This window comes from Peromyscus californicus, unplaced genomic scaffold, assembly GCF_007827085.1.
Source record: "Peromyscus californicus insignis strain IS unplaced genomic scaffold, ASM782708v3 Scaffold_2__1_contigs__length_46816999, whole genome shotgun sequence".
NCBI classification, from domain to species: Eukaryota; Metazoa; Chordata; class Mammalia; order Rodentia; family Cricetidae; genus Peromyscus; species Peromyscus californicus.
Window position 1 is genome coordinate 2,412,084 of NW_026294540.1, and position 20,534 is coordinate 2,432,617.

General features: G+C 56.6%; 1 protein-coding gene across 7 annotated transcripts in view; it reads left to right on the forward strand.

Moving 5' to 3' along the window:
- Positions 1-12,181, forward strand: part of Hps4 (HPS4 biogenesis of lysosomal organelles complex 3 subunit 2) — a 35,782-nt gene extending 23,601 nt beyond the window's left edge. For 5 of the 7 annotated variants that reach the window (XM_052754962.1, XM_052754963.1, XM_052754959.1 and 2 more), the window contains 6 exons: positions 1,636-1,672; positions 2,173-2,269; positions 2,639-3,473; positions 8,478-8,610; positions 9,015-9,123; positions 11,714-12,181. In XM_052754962.1, coding sequence (XP_052610922.1) covers positions 1,636-1,672; positions 2,173-2,269; positions 2,639-3,473; positions 8,478-8,610; positions 9,015-9,123; positions 11,714-11,885 — 1,383 coding nt within the window. In that variant the 3' untranslated portion in view covers positions 11,886-12,181. Of the gene's footprint in view, positions 1-1,635; positions 1,673-2,172; positions 2,270-2,638; positions 3,474-7,877; positions 8,611-9,014; positions 9,155-11,713 lie in introns of those variants that run through there. The other 2 variants (XM_052754964.1, XM_052754965.1) reach the window with 2 other exon arrangements.
- The last annotated feature ends 8,353 nt before the right edge of the window (positions 12,182-20,534 follow it).

The window sequence follows — 20,534 nt, forward strand, 5'->3', positions numbered from 1 at the left end:
AACAGAGGGCACCCTGGAAGGAATATATGCTTAAATTAGCAGGAAAACCGCTGGCCATGGTGCTGGGTGCCTCTCGTGCCAGCCCTGGGAAGCTGAGGCAGGACGGTCATGAGTGCAGAGCTCCTGTAGGCTACATACTGAGATTCTGTCTCTAAAACTAGAGGAAAGGAAGAAGAAACAGGAGGGAAAGGCGGAGGGAGACACTGAGCTTCGAGTGCATTCATTGTGTGTGTGTGTGTGTGTGTGTGTGTGTGTGTGTGTGTGTGTGTAGAACAAAATTGTCCACAGGCAGGTGGCATGGTGGTGCACACTCCAAAGGCAGAGGCAGGTGGCTCTGTGTGAGTTTGAGTCCAGCCTAGTCTACAAAGCGAGTCCCAGGACAGCGAGGAATACACAGTGAGAACCTGTTTAGGGAAGGGAGAAAATGGCCCAGACAACAGCATAAGCTCCACAGCTCTCACCAAGCAGTTTCTGTCTAGTCTCTCTCCCTCTTTCTCTCTCAGTTGTTTTGTTTATTTTGATTTTGGAGATGGGGGTTCCCATTGGATAGCCTGGTCTACATAGAGAGTTGAACTTCTGATCCATCTGCCTCACCTCCCCAGTGCTGAGGTCCCAGGATGACCCACCAGCCTGGCTTGTTTTGGGAGCATTTGCTTCAGATGCTTCACTGGCCTCTCTCTCACCATGAGAGTGCGTCGACATTCAGAGCCTGGTGGGCTCTGGCTTCCTGTGGGGGGTGTGTCTGGAGGGCTGCCCTCACTGTCAGCAGTTTGTGCCTTCAGACGCCCTTGCCCCTCAGCTGCTGGGATTCCATACTGAGGAAAGGCAGCGCTCTAGCCTGCTAGTGAAGGGGGAGCTGGTGGGACTTGACTGCCTGAGGGCGCTGCAGCCCGGCCTGCTGATGTTGCCACAGCAGTAGTGTTGAGCTGCTCTCCAGCGCAGCAGCCAGGATCAGTGGTTGGGACAGAGGCTCAGGGGCCCTAAGGCTGGGAGCCTGTTCTCTAACCTGTCCTGAGGAACTGCTAGCGTCTGGTCTGTGGCTGAGGGTCAATTGATTTGCACGAGCTGCTGCAGACTTCCTCAGGTCTTAGTCAGAGATTTTACAATGAGTGCAATCACTTATACTGTTTTAAGTGAAAATACTGAATTTTATTTAATGTGTCAAAGTAGTAAAAGGCATTTCCTTAAAGAGGAAATTCCCAAGTATTAACAGGATTGTGAGCTTCAGAGAGAGAGGGAGAGTATATAAATTGTCTGTTTGTTTATTGCTGCTGGGGATCGGAGCCCAGGGTCTTGAGCTTTGCCCCTGGGCTGTATGTATTCCAGCCTCTGTGGCTGCACTCTAGACTTGGTTCCCAAAGGTGGACTCCAGTGGGGAATCCTTGCTTTGGTCCTTCATGGGAGACACTTAACAGTTCAGAGCTGCCGCTTTGAAGCCTGAGTGGGCCCAGTTCTTGCCTCCTCCTGGCCTCTGAGAAGCAAGTGGCCCCGCTCCATCTGCTGGGCTCTTGGCACAGGGTCACACCGGCTCCCTGGGCTTGGCTGAGTCCCGTGAGCAGATGGTGCCATGAATTCCTAGTGGTTGTCAAGAGGAGAACATGGTGCCTGGAGCCAACCGGTGTGTGTTTGTTTCAGGGACTTCCTGGAGCAGGGGCTGCCCCACAGGACGCAGGTATGTGGTATGGGACAGTGGTATCTGCCTTCATGCCGGGATGAGCCCCCTGTGTGGATTTCCTCTGCTCAGAGAGCAGATGGGTCTAGTACAGCTATAAGGACAGTTACCCCTTGGCACCCCGATTTCCAAGGTCATGGTTTTGGGCATGCCCTCCTTCGACTCCATTCTGTGACGTGGTCTGGGCGTGTCTGGGGTGTGGTGATGGAGAGAGGAAGAAAACTGGTGACTGCTGACTCCTTCAGGATGAAGTGGCTTCCCCAAGAGGCTCTGCCTCATCCAAAAGCTGGAATTTGCTGGGTCCTTGGCCAGCTGAAAGCCGTTTCTTCCAACATCTTGTCTGATGTCCCTCTTCTCCACACTGCAGTGAGGTCGCCACACTCACAGCATCTAGGCTGCGGCTCTGGGACTACTGTCTGAGCCAGGTGTGGTGTGAGGCGTGTGAGTGCCCAGGACCCACCTCATGCCGGGAGCCCCGCCCATGTTGTTTTTATCTACAGGAGCAGCATTGCCGCCTAACGTGCAGATCACCCCGGTTTTTCTGAGTGAGGAGGAAATCGCTAGCCTCCATGAGTTCACAGTGGAGCAGGAGACTAGGTAGGTGGGGTGCTCCTCTTAGGGCGTGTGTGCTCCCCACTTGCATCCTCCACTGACCCCAGGTGTCCTAGCATCGGGGGATGCAGCAGACTCAGGGTGACACCCAGTGTGAGGCCACTCTCAGGAGACCCTTTAGTTGTAGGTGACGTGGCCACCTCTAGTCAGTGATTGTGAGCTCATGTGACAAGCCCTCACCAGTCAGTGCCTGTCTTTACTTTTGTGTTTGACCATGGTGGCGTCTGGAGCTCTCTGGGTGCAGATGGCTGCTTGTCATTGATGCCTGCGCCTTTCAGGGGATCAGAGCCCCAGTGTCCCCACGGAAGCCTGTGTCCTACACTCCACTGATGTGACATCTCTTTTGTTTGCCAGACTCCAGGAAAGTTCATCTCAGTACCCTCCCTGGGATCGAAGCACCCCTACCCAGACAGAAGATGCCACTAGGTGTGTGGCATCTGTGGCCTGGACATCAGCCGCCATTCTGGAGCCCACACCTCATGATGGAGCATGGCTGAATGGCAGGGGGGCAGATGGACACTTGCTTGGGCAGGAGCAGGAGCAGGAGCAGGCTGCAGCTGCAGGACTGTGCACCACTGCCTGTGGCCAGGGTTCTGGCATCAGCAGCAGGCTGCAGCAGGAGCTGGGTTTTTCCCAAGAGGCACTGGACTTATCTGAAATCCACATCTCTGAGGCACAGGAAGCCTCCCCACCCGTGCCTGCCCTAGGTGATCCAGAAGCTGTCATCACCAGCCACCAGGCCCCCACTCTGCCTGAAGACACAACAGTGTGCAGCTGCCTGGACCCTTCCCCTCTCGAGAGGCCCCCCGAGAGCGGAGGGCTGGAGTCGCTTGCAGACCTTCCCATCACCAATGGCCAAACCCAAGTTCCTGGCACAGACCCTCTCCCCAGAAGAAGCTGTAGGCCTGTGGTGCTTCCCCCTCAGGATCCTGTGGGTGCAGAGCCCAGTGTGGAGCAGTGTGGGGGTGGAAGCTGTGAGAGCCATGGAGCCCCAGCGAGCACTTTGCATTCACCTGACTCTCAGGGTCCCAGCACCTCTGCAGACAGAAGTGGCTTCAGGCCGTCCCCAGCTGGGCCCCATGCAGGGCTCTGGCCTATGAACCTATACATTCACAGTGTGAATGGCCTGGTCCTATCCCTGCTGGCTGAGGAGCCTCTTCTCAGAGACATGGCAGCCATCGAGGAGGTGGTGAGTGTCCCCGGCTCCCCTGTACCCTCATCTTCCTCCTAGGAACATGCATCAGCCAGCCCCCTGGAAAGAACCCCCCAGTGTGTGTAGTGAGGCTGAGGGTAGTGCCCACTTCTGTGAGGTTTTGGGGGTGTGTAAGAGTGAGCCACACATGCATCATAGCACCAGCAGACAGATTTTAGGCTCTTCCTTTTCTGCTTCTCTGGGAGCACTCCTTTTCTGCTCCCCGAAGTCTGGGAGCACGGGTGTTGGGGAAGGAAGAGCTGAGCAGAGTGTCGTGCACACAGCTCCCTCCGCCCTCTTGTTTCCTTCTCGGTAGCCTGCAGTGGTGTTCGGCTTCCCACTCGGAGGTGGTGAGGTCATGCAGGCAAGGCTGAGCTGCCCGGCTCCTGGCTCAGCTCCTAGCTGAGGCAGCATGGGCACTGTTACCAGCAGCACATCACAGCCTGGGTGGGGTTGGGGGTCCCAGGAACCCTGCATTTTCTTCCTAGGTCAGCCTCACATGGTGACTTGGTGCTCCTTCCCAAAGTACGCTTGAGATCCAAACTGGCAGTGGAGGGCTCTTTTTGAATAGCCATCCCTTCCTGAAGCAGTGAACTGAGCTCTAGGGTCCAGGCCCACGCTGGCAAGAGAGTTGCTATGGTAACAACATTGCTGTGGTTGGCAGGAAGAACAGTTGCTGCAGGGCAAATGGTGTTCTGGGGCTCGACTTGTTTTTCTTCTTAAATCCACGTTATTCTGAGGCCGTCTCATTGACATGCATGCCTTGCGGCCCTCCACTGAGGAGCCAGTCACCTTGGAATGCAGGACAGGCTGCTGGGCAGCTTCTCTGTAAGATACCTGACTTTTCTGTCTCCTTCCACAGACCCTGCCCACAGCCCCGAGTTGAGGCTTGTTGCCTGTGTCCTCATTTAGCAGAGCTGTGGGTGGCTGTGTTCACCTCTGCTTTAGGCCAGCGAAGGGTCCTGGCTGCAGCTTCATGCAGGGCAGCTCTGTGCCTTGGCTCCCCCCAGTTCTTACTGTGCGGGGGGGGGGGGGGCTCAGGAGTGTTTGCTTTGAAGGCCCTGGTGTTTGAATGCAGCCCCTGACCCTCTGAAGAGACCCAGCCCAGGCTGCCTTGGGGAGGGGTGGTCTGCGTGATTGTATGCTCAGCTGGCTTGCTGTGCTAGCCAAGCGGAGGGTGGTTCTGGAAGGCAGACCCTGCAGCTCCTGTCCTGGGAGGAAAAGAGCCTCGTGAGGTGGAGGCCCCTGAGTTCCCGGTGATTCTCACCACTCACTCCTCACTTCTCTGTCCCCAGGCTGCTCTGCTCTTGCTGATAGGTTGGAAGGTGAGCGGAGAGTGCCCTGCCCTCTGCAGCCTCTGCTGTGTGGAGACATTTGTTATGACCACAGCCTCCAGCTTGCCCACAGAGTAGGGTTGGTGCTGCTAGGCCCAGGAAGTGGGGTGCAGGGTAAGGGAGACAAACGCCAGTAGTGCTGTCTACACTGGGGAGCTGCTGACTTTGAACGGTGTGCTGATATAAGAGAGTGAACTTGAGCCAGACAGACCCCCAGTCTGCTCTTAGGAGAGGTTTGTTACTGTCTGTCTTAAATAGAGTAGACTTGAGTAGAAAATGTTCCACCTGGTCTCTCCGCAGCTTTCCTGCTGCTTCCTGGAAGGCAGACAGAGTCTCTACAGCGTGGTCCCACAGGCTAGCCAGCCGGAGGGTACACAGCCCACTGGAGAGGCTCTGTCCACACGGAGGGGAGGAGGCAGATGGGGCAGTGGGGGATGAGGCTCCTGAGCCAGAGAGCTGTGCTGTCACAGGGAAGTGCAGGCGGCCCCCAGCAGGGGGCAGCTTAGTGTTCCAGAGCCTGGTTTTCAGCTCTGCACCCACCATATTCCCATGAGCCTTCAGTTGCAGGGAGCCTATGAATACTGCTGCATTAGGCCATGCACAGGGGCATCAGGGTTGGGTTGGGTTGGAGGCAAAGCCTGCTTAAAGTCAGGGTGGGAGCATTTAGTGAGATACCCAATGGAAAAGCTTCCCATCTCAGCCATGTGGGCTACACACACTGCTCCCCCAGCCCACAGTGCTCCATCGCCTGCCCTCGGCTGTGGTGTGGACTGAAGGCAGAGCCCTGTGTCTCTGAAGGCAGAGCCCTGTGTCTCCTTGGGCCATTCTGAGATCATAACCAGTCAGAGCTTTTTATTCAGGACTCAGAAGGCAGATGTTTTCAGCCTTGTGTGGTTCAGAACCAGGCAGTGTATGAATGGTGTGGTTGTGACCTTCCGTGACGACCTATAGACTTCTCACAATACTGTACAAATACACACAAATGCTGTAACGTACAAACACTATCCTCAGTGGCTAGGCTGTACAGAAGCAGGTCACTTGGATTTAACCAGGCCCCTGCATTGAGTCATCAGAGAAGTCTCCTCCATATTGTATCACATATCTTGTGAGGGTTTATGGCTAAGCAACTCTATCTTGACTACAAGCCAGGCAGAAAATTTTGGAAGTAGAGCCTAATACATTTAGAGAGAACAGGATTTAGTTGGCCCACTCTCTGGTTCAGGTTTCCCTATCTCTTGTTAGCAGCTTGAGGGGTAGCTGTTATCAGGTCCCTAAGATCCAGAAGGTGTAGTGCAGCTCCATGGCGAGCTCCCCTGGGTGTCCAGTGCCCCCTCCAGCTCCATGGTGAGCTCCCCTGGGTGTCCAGTGCCCCCTCCAGCTCCTTGATGAGCTCCCCTGGGTGTCCAGTGCCCCCTCCAGCTCCATGGCGAGCTCCCCTGGGTGTCCAGTGCCCCCTCCAGCTCCTTGATGAGCTCCCCTGGGTGTCCAGTGCCCCCTCCAGCTCCATGGCGAGCTCCCCTGGGTGTCCAGTGCCCCCCTCCACTCCATGGCGAGCTCCCCCGGGTGTCTGTGCCCCCTCCAGCTCCATGGTGAGCTCCCCTGGGTGTCCAGTGCCCCCCCTCCAGCTCCATGGCGAGCTCCCCTGGGTGTCCAGTGCCCCCTCCAGCTCTATGGCGAGCTCCCCTGGGTGTCCAGTGCCCCCTCCAGCTCCATGGCGAGCTCCCCTGGGTGTCCAGTGCCCCCCTCCACTCCATGGCGAGCTCCCCCGGGTGTCTGTGCCCCCTCCAGCTCCATGGCGAGCTCCCCTGGGTGTCCAGTGCCCCCCCCCAGCTCCATGGCGAGCTCCCCTGGGTGTCCAGTGCCCCCTCCAGCTCTATGGCGAGCTCCCCTGGGTGTCCAGTGCCCCCTCCAGCTCCATGGCGAGCTCCCCTGGGTGTCCAGTGCCCCCTCCAGCTCTATGGCGAGCTCCCCTGGGTGTCCAGTGCCCCCTCCAGCTCCATGGAGAGCTCCCCTGGGTGTCCAGTGCCCCCTCCAGCTCCATGGCGAGCTCCCCTGGGTGTCCAGTGCCCCCTCCAGCTCTATGGCGAGCTCCCCTGGGTGTCCAGTGCCCCCTCCAGCTCCATGGCGAGCTCCCCTGGGTGTCCAGTGCCCCCCCTCCAGCTCTTTGATGAGCTCCCCTGGGCGTCCAGTGCCCCCTCCAGCTCCATGGCGAGCTCCCCTGGGTGTCCAGTGCCCCCTCCAGCTCCATGGCGAGCTCCCCTGGGTGTCCTCGTGTCACCCCACTGCCACCCCCCACCCCTGCCCGGCACACACAACTTTGTAGCCTGGGCCTGTTGTGTCTGCTAACCCTGTCCTGGTGCGTGTCCCGACCGTCGGGGCAGAGGTGGTTCTGCACACACCTGGTTTCCTCAGCTGCGCACTGGGAGGCCAGGGTTGAAGTGCCGGGCACTGACTGTGTGTCCATTGACTCGTTCGTGGGATCTGCTCCCACACTGCTTACCTGCGGGAACAGGGTGGGCTCATTCCTCCAGCCTCTCAGAGCCGCTGAGCACAGGCCACTGGACCGCATTCCTCCATCCTTGTAGAACTGCGCTTTCTTCACGGGGAAGATTAACTCCTGATGGACTTGATCCAGGCCCTGGGAAACACTGGGAGCACAGTAGGCCACCCGTATTGTTAAAGCCGACGGTCCCGGAGCTGGAGAGATGGCTCAGGGGTGAAGAGCACTCGCTGCTCTTCCAGAGATCTTCCAGAGGACCCGAGTTCAGATCCTAGCGCCCATATCAAGCAGCTCACAACTACCTGGAACTCCAGCTCCAGGGGATCTGATGCCTTCCTCTGGCCTCTGCACACATAAGGCAGATAAATTAAAAAATAAGTAAATATTGAAATAAAACAAGATGGATAGTTCCCTGGGGCTTCTGGGATGCCACAGCTAGGCAGCCACCACTGGGTGGTGACATCGCGGGTAATTTTTCTTTTCTTTCCCCCTTTTCTTCTCCTCCTTTTTCGTTTCCTCCTTTCTTCTACCTATGGTGGCCTCAAATTTGTGACCCTCCCATGTCAGCCTCCTGAGTGCTGGGCTCTGGGTTAGTGCTACCATGCCTCACGCTTCTTAACTTAGAGGCTGCCCATTTTAGCATCACACAGTATGACCCTTCATTTACAAATATCAGACCATGGGGCTGGAGAGATGACTTAGCAGTTAAGAGTTGGCTCTTGTTCAGGGGACCTGAGTTCAGGGCTAGCACCCACCCTGGACAGCTCACCATTGCCTGTACAGCTGCTCAAGGGATGGGACACCGCTTGTGAGCTCCACACGCACTCACTCAACACAGCACACACACAAAAAGAAAAATATATGTATATATGAACATAAGGGGTTTGGGGTGGTGCACACTTATAATCCAAGCATCCAGGAGGCAGACGCGGGAGGCTTTCCACAGGTTCGAGGCCAGCCTGGTCTCCATAGTGAGTTCCAGGCCAGTTGGGGCTGCACAGGAAGCCCTGTCTCAAACAAGCAAAAGGAGCATGTGAGTGGAACTTGATGCTTCAGGCGGAGGCCCTGGCTGTTTTTGCTGAGTCTAGTGACCACAGAGGCATTGTCTGGGTGCTTGCTTCTTAACCGAGTCTGCCAGCCTGTGACCCACTCCTGGCCCCTCTGCAGTACCACAGCAGCCTGGCATCCCTGAATGGGCTGGAAGTCCACCTGAAGGAGACACTACCGAGAGACGAGGCTAGCCTCACAAGCAGCTCATACAACTTTGTGCATTATGACCGAATCCAGAGCGTGCTCACAGGTAAGGGGCAGGTAGAGGGAACCCAGCTCTACAGGGGTTGGGGGGGAGAACCCAGCCCCCGTCATGGCAATGCAGCAGGGCATAGCCCTCTGGCCACAGCTAGGGTATAACCACTGAGCTCACTGGCCAACGCTCATTTGCTCCTTTTCAAGCTTGCTCTTTCCCCAGTGGGAACTTGGGAGTTAAAGCATCTGTGGTAAGGTTGGCCCCAGGGCAGGAGTTGCTGTGGCTTGCAGCTGGCTGGCAGTGCTCTCTCCCAGGCAGCAGCAGGGCCGGCCCTGGGGCTGTTTGCCCCCAGGTCTCTCGCCTACACTCAGGCTTCAGCCTCGCTGCCCCCATGTCCAGGACTGGGCCCCAGGAGTGGGGGAGGGCTGCCACTCACCACCTCTGTCTCCTCCTGCAAGCCAACCTGCCGCTAGTGACTGCTCCCCAGGACCGCCGCTTTCTGCAGGCCGTCAGCCTCATGCACTCCGACTTCACCCAGCTGCCGATGCTGTACGAGATGACCATCAGGTGAGCCTCTGAGCCCCTCACAGCAGCTTTGGTGAGTGTGGGTGGTCCCTTTGGAGACCTTCCTCCCATGCATGCACAGGTCGGGTTTCCCCGAGTCTTCCCTGCTCTAAATATGCAGGTTACAGCAGTGGCATAACCCTGAGTCCCCACTGTCACAGAGCACAGGGCTGCACGTTCCTGAGGGCGGGCCCAACAACACTACAGGCTTCTGATTGCAATGTGCTCACTGCAGAAACCCCATCCACACCAGAGCCAGCCCATGTCTCCGTTTGTGGCGGTGCCGCAGGGCACTTCTGTTGCAGTTTTCGTTCTCTGTGGCTGATACAGACAACACAGGGTTGCATTTCCTTCCCCACTGTCACACTACCTCCTCTTCCAGGTGTCGGTGCAGTCTGTGAACTATTCCTGAAACTAGATGCTTAAACAAGCCGTGTTCTTTCTCTCTGTGCTTTCTGAAGCTAGTTTTGGAAAGTCAGACATGGTAGAGGGCTGGAGGGAGAGCCTCCCCCGCCCCCTCCATCAGCCTGTCGGCTCTTGAACTGGCTGTGCGAGCACACTCTCCCTTCATAGTGAGAAACGTGAGCATATGTGGGAGCAGTGATGTCCCAGGTCACAGTCTCACGAAGCCGAGGGCCAGGGTTTGACTGCAGGCCTCCATGACTGAGGGCGTGCTCTTCCCCCATAGCTCTCACTAGTTGGGCGAAGACCATGGGCTCAGTGGGGGCACTCAGAGCCTCAGTGATGACACTCCCCTGTCCTATCACTTGTCACACTGATGCCGCCGTCTGCCCTGGTGTCATCTGCTGCTGATAGTCTGTCCTCTCTAGCTGGCAGCCGAAGTGTGACTTACATCTGCAGCCACCGCTCTGGGACCTGGTGTGCAGGGTGTGTGGCTGCTGAGTGGGAGGTGGCGGCAGGCGAGCGTCGACATCTGCCCCGCCAGCTGCTGGTGGCCGCTGTGCTTCACCTTCCCTGAGCTGAGAGGGTTCAGTGTGGAGGAGAGCCCAAGGCATGCTGGGTGGGTTCTCACCACAGTGATGGGGGCACAGTTCCTTGGCACATGCTAAGGAGTGCACCCAGACTCCCGTGGGCTCTGTAATAAAGCCAAGAGTTCTCTGCTTGCCAGTAGGAGGGCTGGCATTGCCATACAGATGTTTTCCCACCAGGCCACACTCCCTTTGAGCTTTGAGAGGAATGCCTCACAGGAGCTGAAGACCCCTGTGCCAGCCAGGTCCTGCAGGTGCCCAAGGCCTGGAGGTTCCTCTTCCCCATCCAGCAGGAGGCAGCTGAGGGAAGGAGCCTTAGCCCTGACTCAACTGTTGCATGCTAGAATCAGGGAAACCGAGGCTTGTTAGGCTAAGGCCTCAAGACAGGAAGCATGTGGGGGCCAGAGTTGACTGGGTGGGTCTGTTAACAAGTCAGAGTCTTTGGTCCTGCACCTGGATGGGAAGATTCCCCTGAGAGATGGGTTAAGACGAAGCTTACCTAGCAAAGTGGAGAAGTTGGGGCAGCTGTCCTCAAAGTGGGGGAGCATCATAGGGGATACCGATGGTGGGTTTTTTAAAGAGTGTGTGTGTGTGTGTGTGTGTGTGTGTGTGTGTGTGTGTGTGTGTCTGTATGTGTATGTGATGTGCGCATATGTGTGTGTATGTCTGCATATGTTTGCACGTGCACCGCAGTGTGCGTGTGGGGTCGGAGGACAACTTGCAGGGGTTGGTGCTCCCCTTCCACCGTGTGGGTTCCAGGATGGAACTGAGGCTGTCAAGCATCCCTCTGGCCCTGCATGGGGGATTTTTAAGGCGTTCTTATGAATATTTATGAGATTGGTGGTGTGTTCATGGAGTAAAGTAACCCTGTTTCTTCCCAAATTGCCCCGTTAGTGTATTTTTCCCAGGTTTGGGGGAAAGAGCATAGGGGTGGGGGGATTAAATCCACAATGCAAATGATGCTGGCGTGGAGAGTGCCGGCCCTGGGGTAGTGTTCACATGTGGTGTGGGAGAGTGCTCTGCTGTGTGTGTCTGAGGGGCGTGGCTTCAAGGATGTGGAACAGAGGAGCAGAGTGCTGTCAGGAGCTTAGCTACCAAGATGCAGCTGCAGTTCCCGTGGTTACACCACACCCACCTTCGTGAATACCCATCGCAGGCCCTCATCTGCCACTCTGTCCCTCTGTCAGCCTGTGGGTCCAGGTTTCCTCCTTCCTGTCACATCCCACTCCTCTGTCACCTTACAGTCATCAGAGTACAGCAGCATCAGCCACCCTCCTAAGCCTGGGCTCCTTGGCCGGTGGGTGGAACAGTCCCTCCTGCCATTGTGAGGGAGGGAGGGACATGAGCAGGGCTTTTGCTCTGCTGCTGTTAAACTGACAGCAGCCTCAGGGTCCATTTCTTCAGTGACTTCAAACCCTGGCTGGAGCCACCTCTGGTCCACTATGCATCATCCCAGCCCCTAGCGAGCTGAAGAGACAAGGCAGCTGTCACCCAGGCCTGCAGCTCAAAGGGATTTCCTGAGCCATGGCAGGCACTGGGGTACTGGGGCGGCCAGCCAGGGCCCACACTGGCACCCCTGAGCTGTCCTCTTTCCTCCCCAATAGGAACGCCTCCACAGCTGTGTACGCCTGCTGCAACCCTGCCCAGGAGACCTACTTCCAGCAGCTGGCGCCCACTGCCCGCAGCTCTGGCTTCCCGAACCCTCAGGACTGTGCCTTCAGCCTCTCAGGCAAAGCCAAGCGGAAGCTTCTGAAGCACGGGGTAAACCTGCTGTGAGCTGTGCACAGCTGTGTGTCACCTGGGCCGTGCAGCAGCCCCTCCAGACAGTGTCCCCAGTGCTAAGGTTGAGCAGGACCTTGCTCCTGAGTGGCAGCTGCATGAGATCGAGAGGGCTCGGCTTCTGCCGTGTGTAAGTGACTTGACTGTATAAGGTACAGAGCAGTCTGCAGCCTCAAGGAATCTCAGCTGACAGTTTACTCAAGGTACCAATGGTGCTCTGCAACCTTGAGATGCTGAGTTTCACGTTTATGAAACAGATTCCCAAGGGCTCAAAAATAAAATGACCAAACTGAGTTCTATGTGATTGACTAGCATTTCCGTGACAGAATGAAGGTCAGTGTGTGTGCTTCACCTGGGAGTGTGTACATGTAGTTCCCTCCATGCCCCTGTTCCACACTGAGGACTCTGAGTCGCTTCTGTTAGAGCACAGAGTGTCTGCATAGAACCCACATACACCGACCTGTAAGTTGAACTCATCTCAGGTGATTGACAGCACCGACCTCCCAGACCTGCTGTGGAGGGATTTCTGTACTGCGTTGTTGAGTCTGCATGGTGACAGCGTGTGATTTCATTTCCCATATGTCCCTGGGCTCACAGGTGTAGAAACCGTGGGTCTGCAGAGCTGGCTGTGTGTTTTTCCCATGGACTGGACACACCAGTGTGCCCGTCTGCAGGGCCATAAGGCACAGTGACCCGCAGCCTCTCCCTGAAGCCCCTCCAGCTACTGGCTGGCCAGAGACTGGCCTCCCTGCCAGGAGGGTCTTGCTCTCAGCCAGACACAGCTTAGTGATCTCTGCTTCTGAACAGTTCTGAGAAGTAATTCATTCCAGGTGTGTTGCCAGCTCTCACGAAACCCCTGATGAATTTACAGTTTGTTTTACAGCCGAGGGGTGCTCTGCACAGCACACTGTCCCTCCTGCCAACTGGTGCTCAAGACCTTCTAAGTCCTGGCTCTAACCTCTATGAGAAGACAGCCTGTGGCATGTCAGAACTTGTGACTCGGGCTTGGAGGCATCCCACCTTCCTTCTGTGACCTTGCTAACTACCTGTGTTTGAGGACTCTTCCAGAAAGCTCTTTCAAGGAATGCCACTGACCTCCCTCAGTCCTTGTGTGACATGGCGCTGTCTGCAGACCATAACCTCCCCCACCCACCTTGGCAGGGCGGCTCTGAGTCCAGCAGTGCTTTGCACTCACACACACTCGTTCTGAGAACCAGCGCTGTGGAAAGCCATACGCCTCCCCGTTAAGCTTTCCCCAAAGTGCACTTGTAACCAAAGGTGGCATGAGCACCATTGAGTGGGAGGCCCTGAATGCAGGGTCCTTTAAAACATCCCCAGGAGTTTTCCTATAAATCAGGAACACATTCTGTCTTGAGCATGAACATGTCAAGTGGTTAGTTTTGTGTGTATGTTGGGGGTGGTATGTTGTATGGTACATGTGTGTGGAGGAAGACAGAGGACATGGGGTATCCTGTCATCCCCCACCTTATTTGATACAGGGTCTCTCTCCAGAATGAGCTAAACTGCCTTGCCCCTCAGTGCTGGGGCTGCAGGTGCATACATAGCCACACTCAGCGCTTTATGTGGGTCTAGGGATTTGAACTGGGGTCCACATGCTCAGGCGGTAAGCTTGCTCTTACCCTCTGAGCCATCCAGCAGTCCACACCTGTAATCCCAGCTCTGAGGCGAGGCAGGAAGACCCTGCGTTCAGGACTGCCCGCACTACTGTGTGGCTCACCGCCAGCCATGGTTCTTACTGAGTCCGTACCTGGAAATGAGGAAGGACTGAGGGTTTAGCTCAGGTAAGGTGCTTCTTGGCATGAGGCTCCGGCCTCAACCACTGGTAACACACACGCTTATTTGGAGGGTGTGGGCTACATGTCTTGAGGACACACAGGTAGCCCAGTGGTAAAGCCCCAATGAGAAACTGTAGCCTCAGCCAGCAGCCTGTGAACCTTGTTGGGAGTGGATCTGCCAGTCCCTGTCAGGCTCCATATGGCCCTGCCGGCCACTGCCGGTGAAGCAGCGTGAGGTGTGAGGTGAGGGTATGCATTCATAGGCTCTTCCCAGGAGTACGCTCGAAGTCACATCTCCCATGCGTGGGGAGGCTTCCACACACAGTGCCCAGAGACCCAACTCCCTCCTGCCTCAGCCTCGCTGGTCCCTTTGGTGCAGCCTCTTAACAGGATGTGACGGAAGCCACGGCTCTGCTCGTTCTCGGGGCCGATGGAGGGTTGGGATCTGAGGTAAGAGGCATTCCCTGGTCCCAGGATGCCTCACTGGGGTGTGGACAGGCAGTGGCGGGGGGGGGGGGGCAAAGGTTCCTCCCCATTCCTGATGACAGCCCAGTGGCCCCCGCTGCCTGAAGCAGGGAGCTGCTCGCCATCGACTTCGTGTTTTTTATCTGTAAACTGTCACTTCGGCCAGAAAGAGCCTTCCTGTTACTTCCCTCAGATCTGCAGACCCCCTTGTATCTCATCCCAGGGCTAACCCAAGAATCCGGGTCCTGAAACACTCCGGGCATCGTCTCTCCCCTTCCCCAAAGCCAGCCGGGGCTGCTGGACTTACACTGAGCCATCCCAGGGCCTTCCGAGCCTTCTGTCTGCTTCTGACACGGAGGTTCCACGGAGGCCCGTCTGAGCCCAGGGAGGTGTGGTCCACTGCTGCAGCCTCTTCAGCTGGCGACTGGCCTGGAGGATGCTGGGAAAGAGTATCCGGTGTCCTCGGTGCCCGGCCACTCAGGACAGTTTGTGCAGAGCCCCACGCCCACAACCTCCAAATTACCCTCTGAAGTGGTTTGTCCCCACAGCAGAGTCCGTGGCAGACTCCTGGTGGATGGGCACCAGGCCCTCCATGGCGGCTTCGGGGGAGTGTCTGCCAGAGAGCTCTGTCCGCAGCTTCGTAGTCGACACTTGGAGTGTCACTGTGGGTCTGGACAAAAGACTCCACACAGCAGGAACCACAGGAGGAAAGAGGACATCAAGCCTCGCTAGGGTCACTCCCTCCCCTGCCCCGCTATGAACTGTCCCCAGGAGAGATTCACCTGGCCATCATTCCAACTGGGGAGAGACCCAGAGGTACACTGAAGTACATCCATTCACATCACTTCCACGTGACACCGTCGTGGTAGGCAGAGTCCCGGTTCTGTGTCAGAGTTGCCCACTCGGGTGGTCCCTTCCAGGTGGCTCAGTCACTCTTCTCACCCCATTAGTGTCCCCACTCTGAGGCATGCTCCTGGCCCATATCTGTGACTGTTACATATGTTAACAGTCCTGTGTAGCCTCGTGGGGTCCAGGCAGGCCCTGAGTGCCATCCTTGGTGCTTCTGAGCAAGGCTGAGGGAGATGAGTCACAGGGAGAGGGGCTGTGTGAACAGGGAAGCTGGGGGGGAAGCCAGTGGTCACTGGGTGTCAAGAAGCAGCGAGTGGACCTGTTTGAGAGCCTGTGAAGGGGCCTGGATGGACTCCTGCCCTCCAGAGCTGTGAAGGGGAATTCTGAACACTTAAGCCGGCAAGTTTACAGTCATTTGTTACAGCCACTGCAGAATTCTACTACATCTGTGTGTCTGCAAACTGGACTCCTGAGTGCACCGTGGGGCTAGGTGGCTTGTGGGAGGGGCGGGCCTGGTGAGGTTGCTGAAGTGCCAGCTCCTCACAGGAGCCTCTGAGCATGACAGCATGCCTGTCCTTGGCTGGAAGGTCACTACTCCCAAGCGGGTAGGAAGCAGGGAGGGTGGTGGTGGCTTCTAGAAGTCTGTGGCTGTCCCTGGGAAGGGTGTGCAGCCTGTAGCCCAGGGAGAGTGGACATTAGGTGGATGGACCTGGGGAGGGTGTGCAGACTTTAGTCCAGAAGGGTGGATAGTAACTGGATGGACCTGGGAAGGGCATGCAGCCTGTAGCCCAGGAAGGGTGGACAGTAGGTGGATGGACCCGGGGAGGGCGTGCAGCCTGTAGCCCAGAAGGTGGACAAGGTGGATGGACCCGGGGAGGGCGTGCAGCCTATAGCCCAGAAGGTGGACAAGGTGGACCTGGCAGTAGACAAGGGAGCGAGTCTACTTGATGGGTGACAGTTACCCACCATCTTGAGATGTAAACAGCAGTGCAGGGGAGTGCTGGGGTACTCAGCCTGCATCCACCTTCCACCCGGTACACACACCAGCCCTCAACTGCTGGCTTCTGCGAGGACAGTGGCAGGAGGGTGGCACCTGCCTCCAGGCCTCTGCCTTGTGTTCTTCCCAGGTGTCGGTGAACCCTGGCAGGAGCCCAGGGCCTGCTTCGGAATTGCCGAGTGGCAGTCCCTCTCTGTCCTACCTTCCTACAGCCAGGCCTGGCATGCCACAGCAATGGTTCGGGGCTCTGGCCGGAGGCCTGTGGAGGCTGCTGGCGGCACCACATTGACCTCCCTCCCCAGCTGCCAAGCTGATGCCAGCTTCAGCGTCTGGGCTCCCATTACAGCACCTATTACCAGGGACAGTGAGCAGCTGCTGTGTCCTGTGTCCCTCCACCCCCCTCAGCTTGCTCAGTGTCGTTGTCCTCAGGATGCTAGTCCCCCCAGGGCCTCAGGAAAAGGCCTTCTGGGAGGGTCCAGGACATCAGCTGTTTTGGGCCTCAGCACCAAGGCATGTCCACACCCTAGGAGATCTGCAGTGCATGGGCTCCGGCAGGACACCCAGATCTGGACGCTAGAGTCCCTGTGGTGTAGCTGTCCCCACACCCCGAGCTGCCTCTGGGTGACTACAGTGTAAATCACGGGAAACTATGTAATCTTTGCTGAGAAGCAATGACAAAGGGTGGGTGTCCCCAACACGGCTGCTGCCGTGGAACCTGGGGCCTCACACACGCTAGCTTCTACCACTGAGCTCCATCCCTTACTATTTTTTAATGTGTTTGCCCTCTGGTGGTGTGGCTCAGTGGCAGAGCACCTGCCTAGAATCCACTAGTAGAAAGGAGGTGGCTGAGGACAGAGTGACTGCCTAGGATCTTACCAATGGGGTATATCTCAGCAGGAGTCTGCCCAGTGTGCAGCAGCTCCGGGTTCCATCCCCAGCAGTGCAGTGAGCCAACCTTAACACTCACTCTCACCATGAACTTGGGGTTGGCTCACGTGGGAAGTGGGGTCAGGGAGGAAGGCAGAAGGGAGGTGACCAGAAGTCAACCTGGGAAGGTGGCAGGAAGTGATCAGTCCAGTGCACCTCCTGCCATGGAGCCCTGCAATCTGCTTGAGCGTGCCTGCGGCCATCTGTCAGCAGCTCTAACGTACGTGGCCTCATTCTGTCCTGTTCCCATGTTCACAGCTGGTTAGCAGCCGTCGGCCGGGGAGGTAAATGTCGGGGAAGGCTGCTGGCAGTGGTACCTGCGGTGCATTGGGGATCCTTGGAAAAGCGTCGGCCCCTCGCCTATCTGCATCAACGTGCATGTGCGCCCCTCCCTGCACAGGCCCTCCCATCTGACATCACTGCCTGATCAAAAAGTCAGGCTAACAATGCAAGCGAGAGACCCACCCCGTGGGCGAGACTGAGTGGGCTGGGACTTCTTGGTGGCACAGCTCAAACTGGGCTCAAGAATCAGCGCAGCTTCTTGGCTCATGGAACCGAACACTCAACAGGCATGTTTGGCTCCAGGCAGAGTTGCCTGCGGATGCAGATGGACTCCACAGGTGGGGCCGGCTAGTCTCCTGTGGTTCATGGGCTTTCTCAGCTGTCTCCTCTTTCATGGTCCCGGGGCGTAAGAACTTGCGTCATGTGCCCAAACCTGAACCAACAGGATAGGACTTCAGGAGGCTGGTTGGTCAGGCCTGGGTCAGGGGTCCAACCTTCAAGTTCAGATTTGCCAGACCCAAAACTCACGGACTGATTGTGGGGTGCTCCAGTTTAGTGCGGGACTCAGCAGTAGGGTGTTTGTATTGTTGAAGACCCTGGATCCATCCCAGCACAGCAAACACACAAAGAAAGCTCGGTGCCCAGGATTCTGTTGTCAATCATTGCAAACCGGCTGTGGTAGAGACCAAGGTCAGGTGGCCTGCCCAGTGTCACACAGAACACGGTTCAGACCTACCCACTGCTGACTCTCCTTGCTACACAGAGCAGCGACCCTCAACCCCGGCTGTTCAAACCCCAACAGCAGTGAGGTCTGAACTATAGATGGGTCTGCATGCTGTGGGATGTTCTGTATGGCAAATGTGTTGCTGATTGGTCAATAAATAAATCACTGATTGGCCAGTGACCAGGCAGGAAGTATAGGAGGGACAAGGAGAAGAATAAAGCTGGGAAGTGGAAGGCTGAGAGACACTGCCAGCCGCCATGATGAGAAACAGCATGTGAAGATGCCGGTAAGCCACGAGCCATGTGGCAAGGTATAGATGAATGGAAATGGATTAATTTAAGCTGTAAGAACAGTTAGCAAGAAGCCTGCCACGGCCATACAGTTTGTAAGCAATGTAAGTCTCTGTGTTTATTTGGCTGGGTCTGAGAGACTGTGGGACTGGCGGGTGACAGAGATTTGTCCTGACTGTGGGCCAGGCAGGAAAACTCTAGCTACATCTGCATTCCACCCCAGAACAGAGAAGGCAGCTGCTGTGGGGTGGGGGTGAGGGGCACCGAAGACCTGCCTCGGCTGCATGCAACCAAGCACCCAGTTGTCACCAAGGAACCCGCACAGCCCAGGAGAGGTGATGCACAGGAATGGTGAGGGTCTAAGGACCTGATGGCGACCTTGAGCTGATCAAGTAACTGGTGTGGTCTTGGCTGGAGAGGCACGAAGAGCTGGAAAGAGCAGAAAGTGGGGATTCCTTCCGTAGCAGGCCCTGGCTTGCTCCCCTTTCTCACCTCCAGCGGTCCTAGCGACACACTGAAATAGCCTCAGTGACTGCTTAGTTGGCGGTGCACGTGGCAGAAGGTGAAAAACATCTTGGCCCTGGGAAAGCCTCGCTCTTCCTTTCCTGGTGCAGCACCTCCGTGTGGCTGCTGGCTGGCATCAGGCATGTGTGCCAATACCCTACAGTCAGGCTGCCCCCAAGGCACCTGGCTGCCACCACTGTGCCCTCTTAGAAGGGGACACGGGCCGCCCTCCTCTGCCCCTGCCTCTCGGGCATCTGTGGCTTTGCTATGCAGAGGGATCCCATGCCTGCCCAGCACCTGTTCATTCTGTGACAGATCCTGTCTTTCAGGAAACCAACTGAGACTGTGAGAGGGGACTTGGCTTTCCATAAGTGGCAGGGGAGTGAACTCCAGGTACTGAGCCTGAGTCCAGAAAATGCAAGAATTACAAATTCTTACCATACAAATATTGTCCATTTCACCATTCAAGCTGACTCAATGCCGCAGACACTGGCTGGTTCCTGTTCCCCGCCCTCCTTGATCGCATATGTAGTACAGATGGAACCCAGGGCCTCAGGTGTGCTAGGCCAGCGCTCCACCCCGGGTCACAACCCTAGTACTCTCTGTTAGGACGACCATTTGGCCTCACCCACTGTTGACCGTGGCCTCAGCCATCGGTGCCGATTCAGAAACCAAGAGCCACCCTGCCACGCCAGCCCGTCACTTCTGGCTGCCCAGGCCCTGCCTTCTCTCACAAGCTACATGACCACGTCACTTGTCAGCAAGCTCTTTATTTACTTCCTGTTCCCCAGCCATGTCCTTGGTGTGTGGTGGGGGCAGCTGGGATACGTGGAAATCGTGTACTTTGAAGGTCTCTGCTGAGACCCCGAGTGCAGCAGCTCCGGAGCCCGATAGTTCCCTTCCCAGCTCTGAGCACAGAAATGTTCTAGGTGCATTTTCCCTCCCATTGTGGACTGACTTCATCCAGTTACCTTCTAGAGGTGTCAGGTTTTCATTTGGACCTAACACTGGACCTGGACCAGCATTACATAAGGCAAGTTGCCCATTGTGTCCTGCTCTGGACAATGCCCATGGGCCACGACTCCCAAAGTGTCCTGAGAATGTCTGGCTGATCACATCCTCACATCTAGCTGGGCCTCCGGCTAGCCTTCACTTTGGGAAGAGATCTGTGTGTTTTCTCTGGAGACCAAAGGCCAGTGGCATGTCTGTGGCTCCCGGGGTCTGTAGCTCTCTTTGGCGTCCTCAGGCCCACATGGGCTTGAGTCACCGTTTTGACCAACATGGGGCTGACTCTTCGCTGTCTCTGAGTCTAGCATTTGAACATTTAAATACACATAAATAAATGCCAACTCTTGGGCAACAGACTCCAAAGCATGATGGACACTCTGGTCACATGGTTGGTGGCAGAGGTCCAGCCCGGCATGATTCCAGCCAATCTCGGTGGACTCCCAACCACCAACAGCAGCATGTGTCAGGCCTGGCTTGGCAGTAGGCTTCGGTAGGCAGTGAGCTAAGTGTATCCCTGTTCTGTGCTGACCTGGGAGCCCTCACTGGTCATCAGCTCTGTAGGAAGCTGTGGTTAAAACAAAGGCCCTGGTCACAAGCTACCAGGACTCTGATAGACTTTGGGTGACAGCAATAATGACAGATTCCCCGGGCCCCGACCTTCGTACCACCCTGATGGTGTTTGGCAAGCCCCTAATGAAGCCGACCAGGTGTGCGGGCTGCAGGCCAGCTCCTGCTCTGGGACAGTGAAGGGTCCTCCGAACCCCAACATCAGAGGTCAAGCTGTCGGGCCCGATGGTTTGTGGT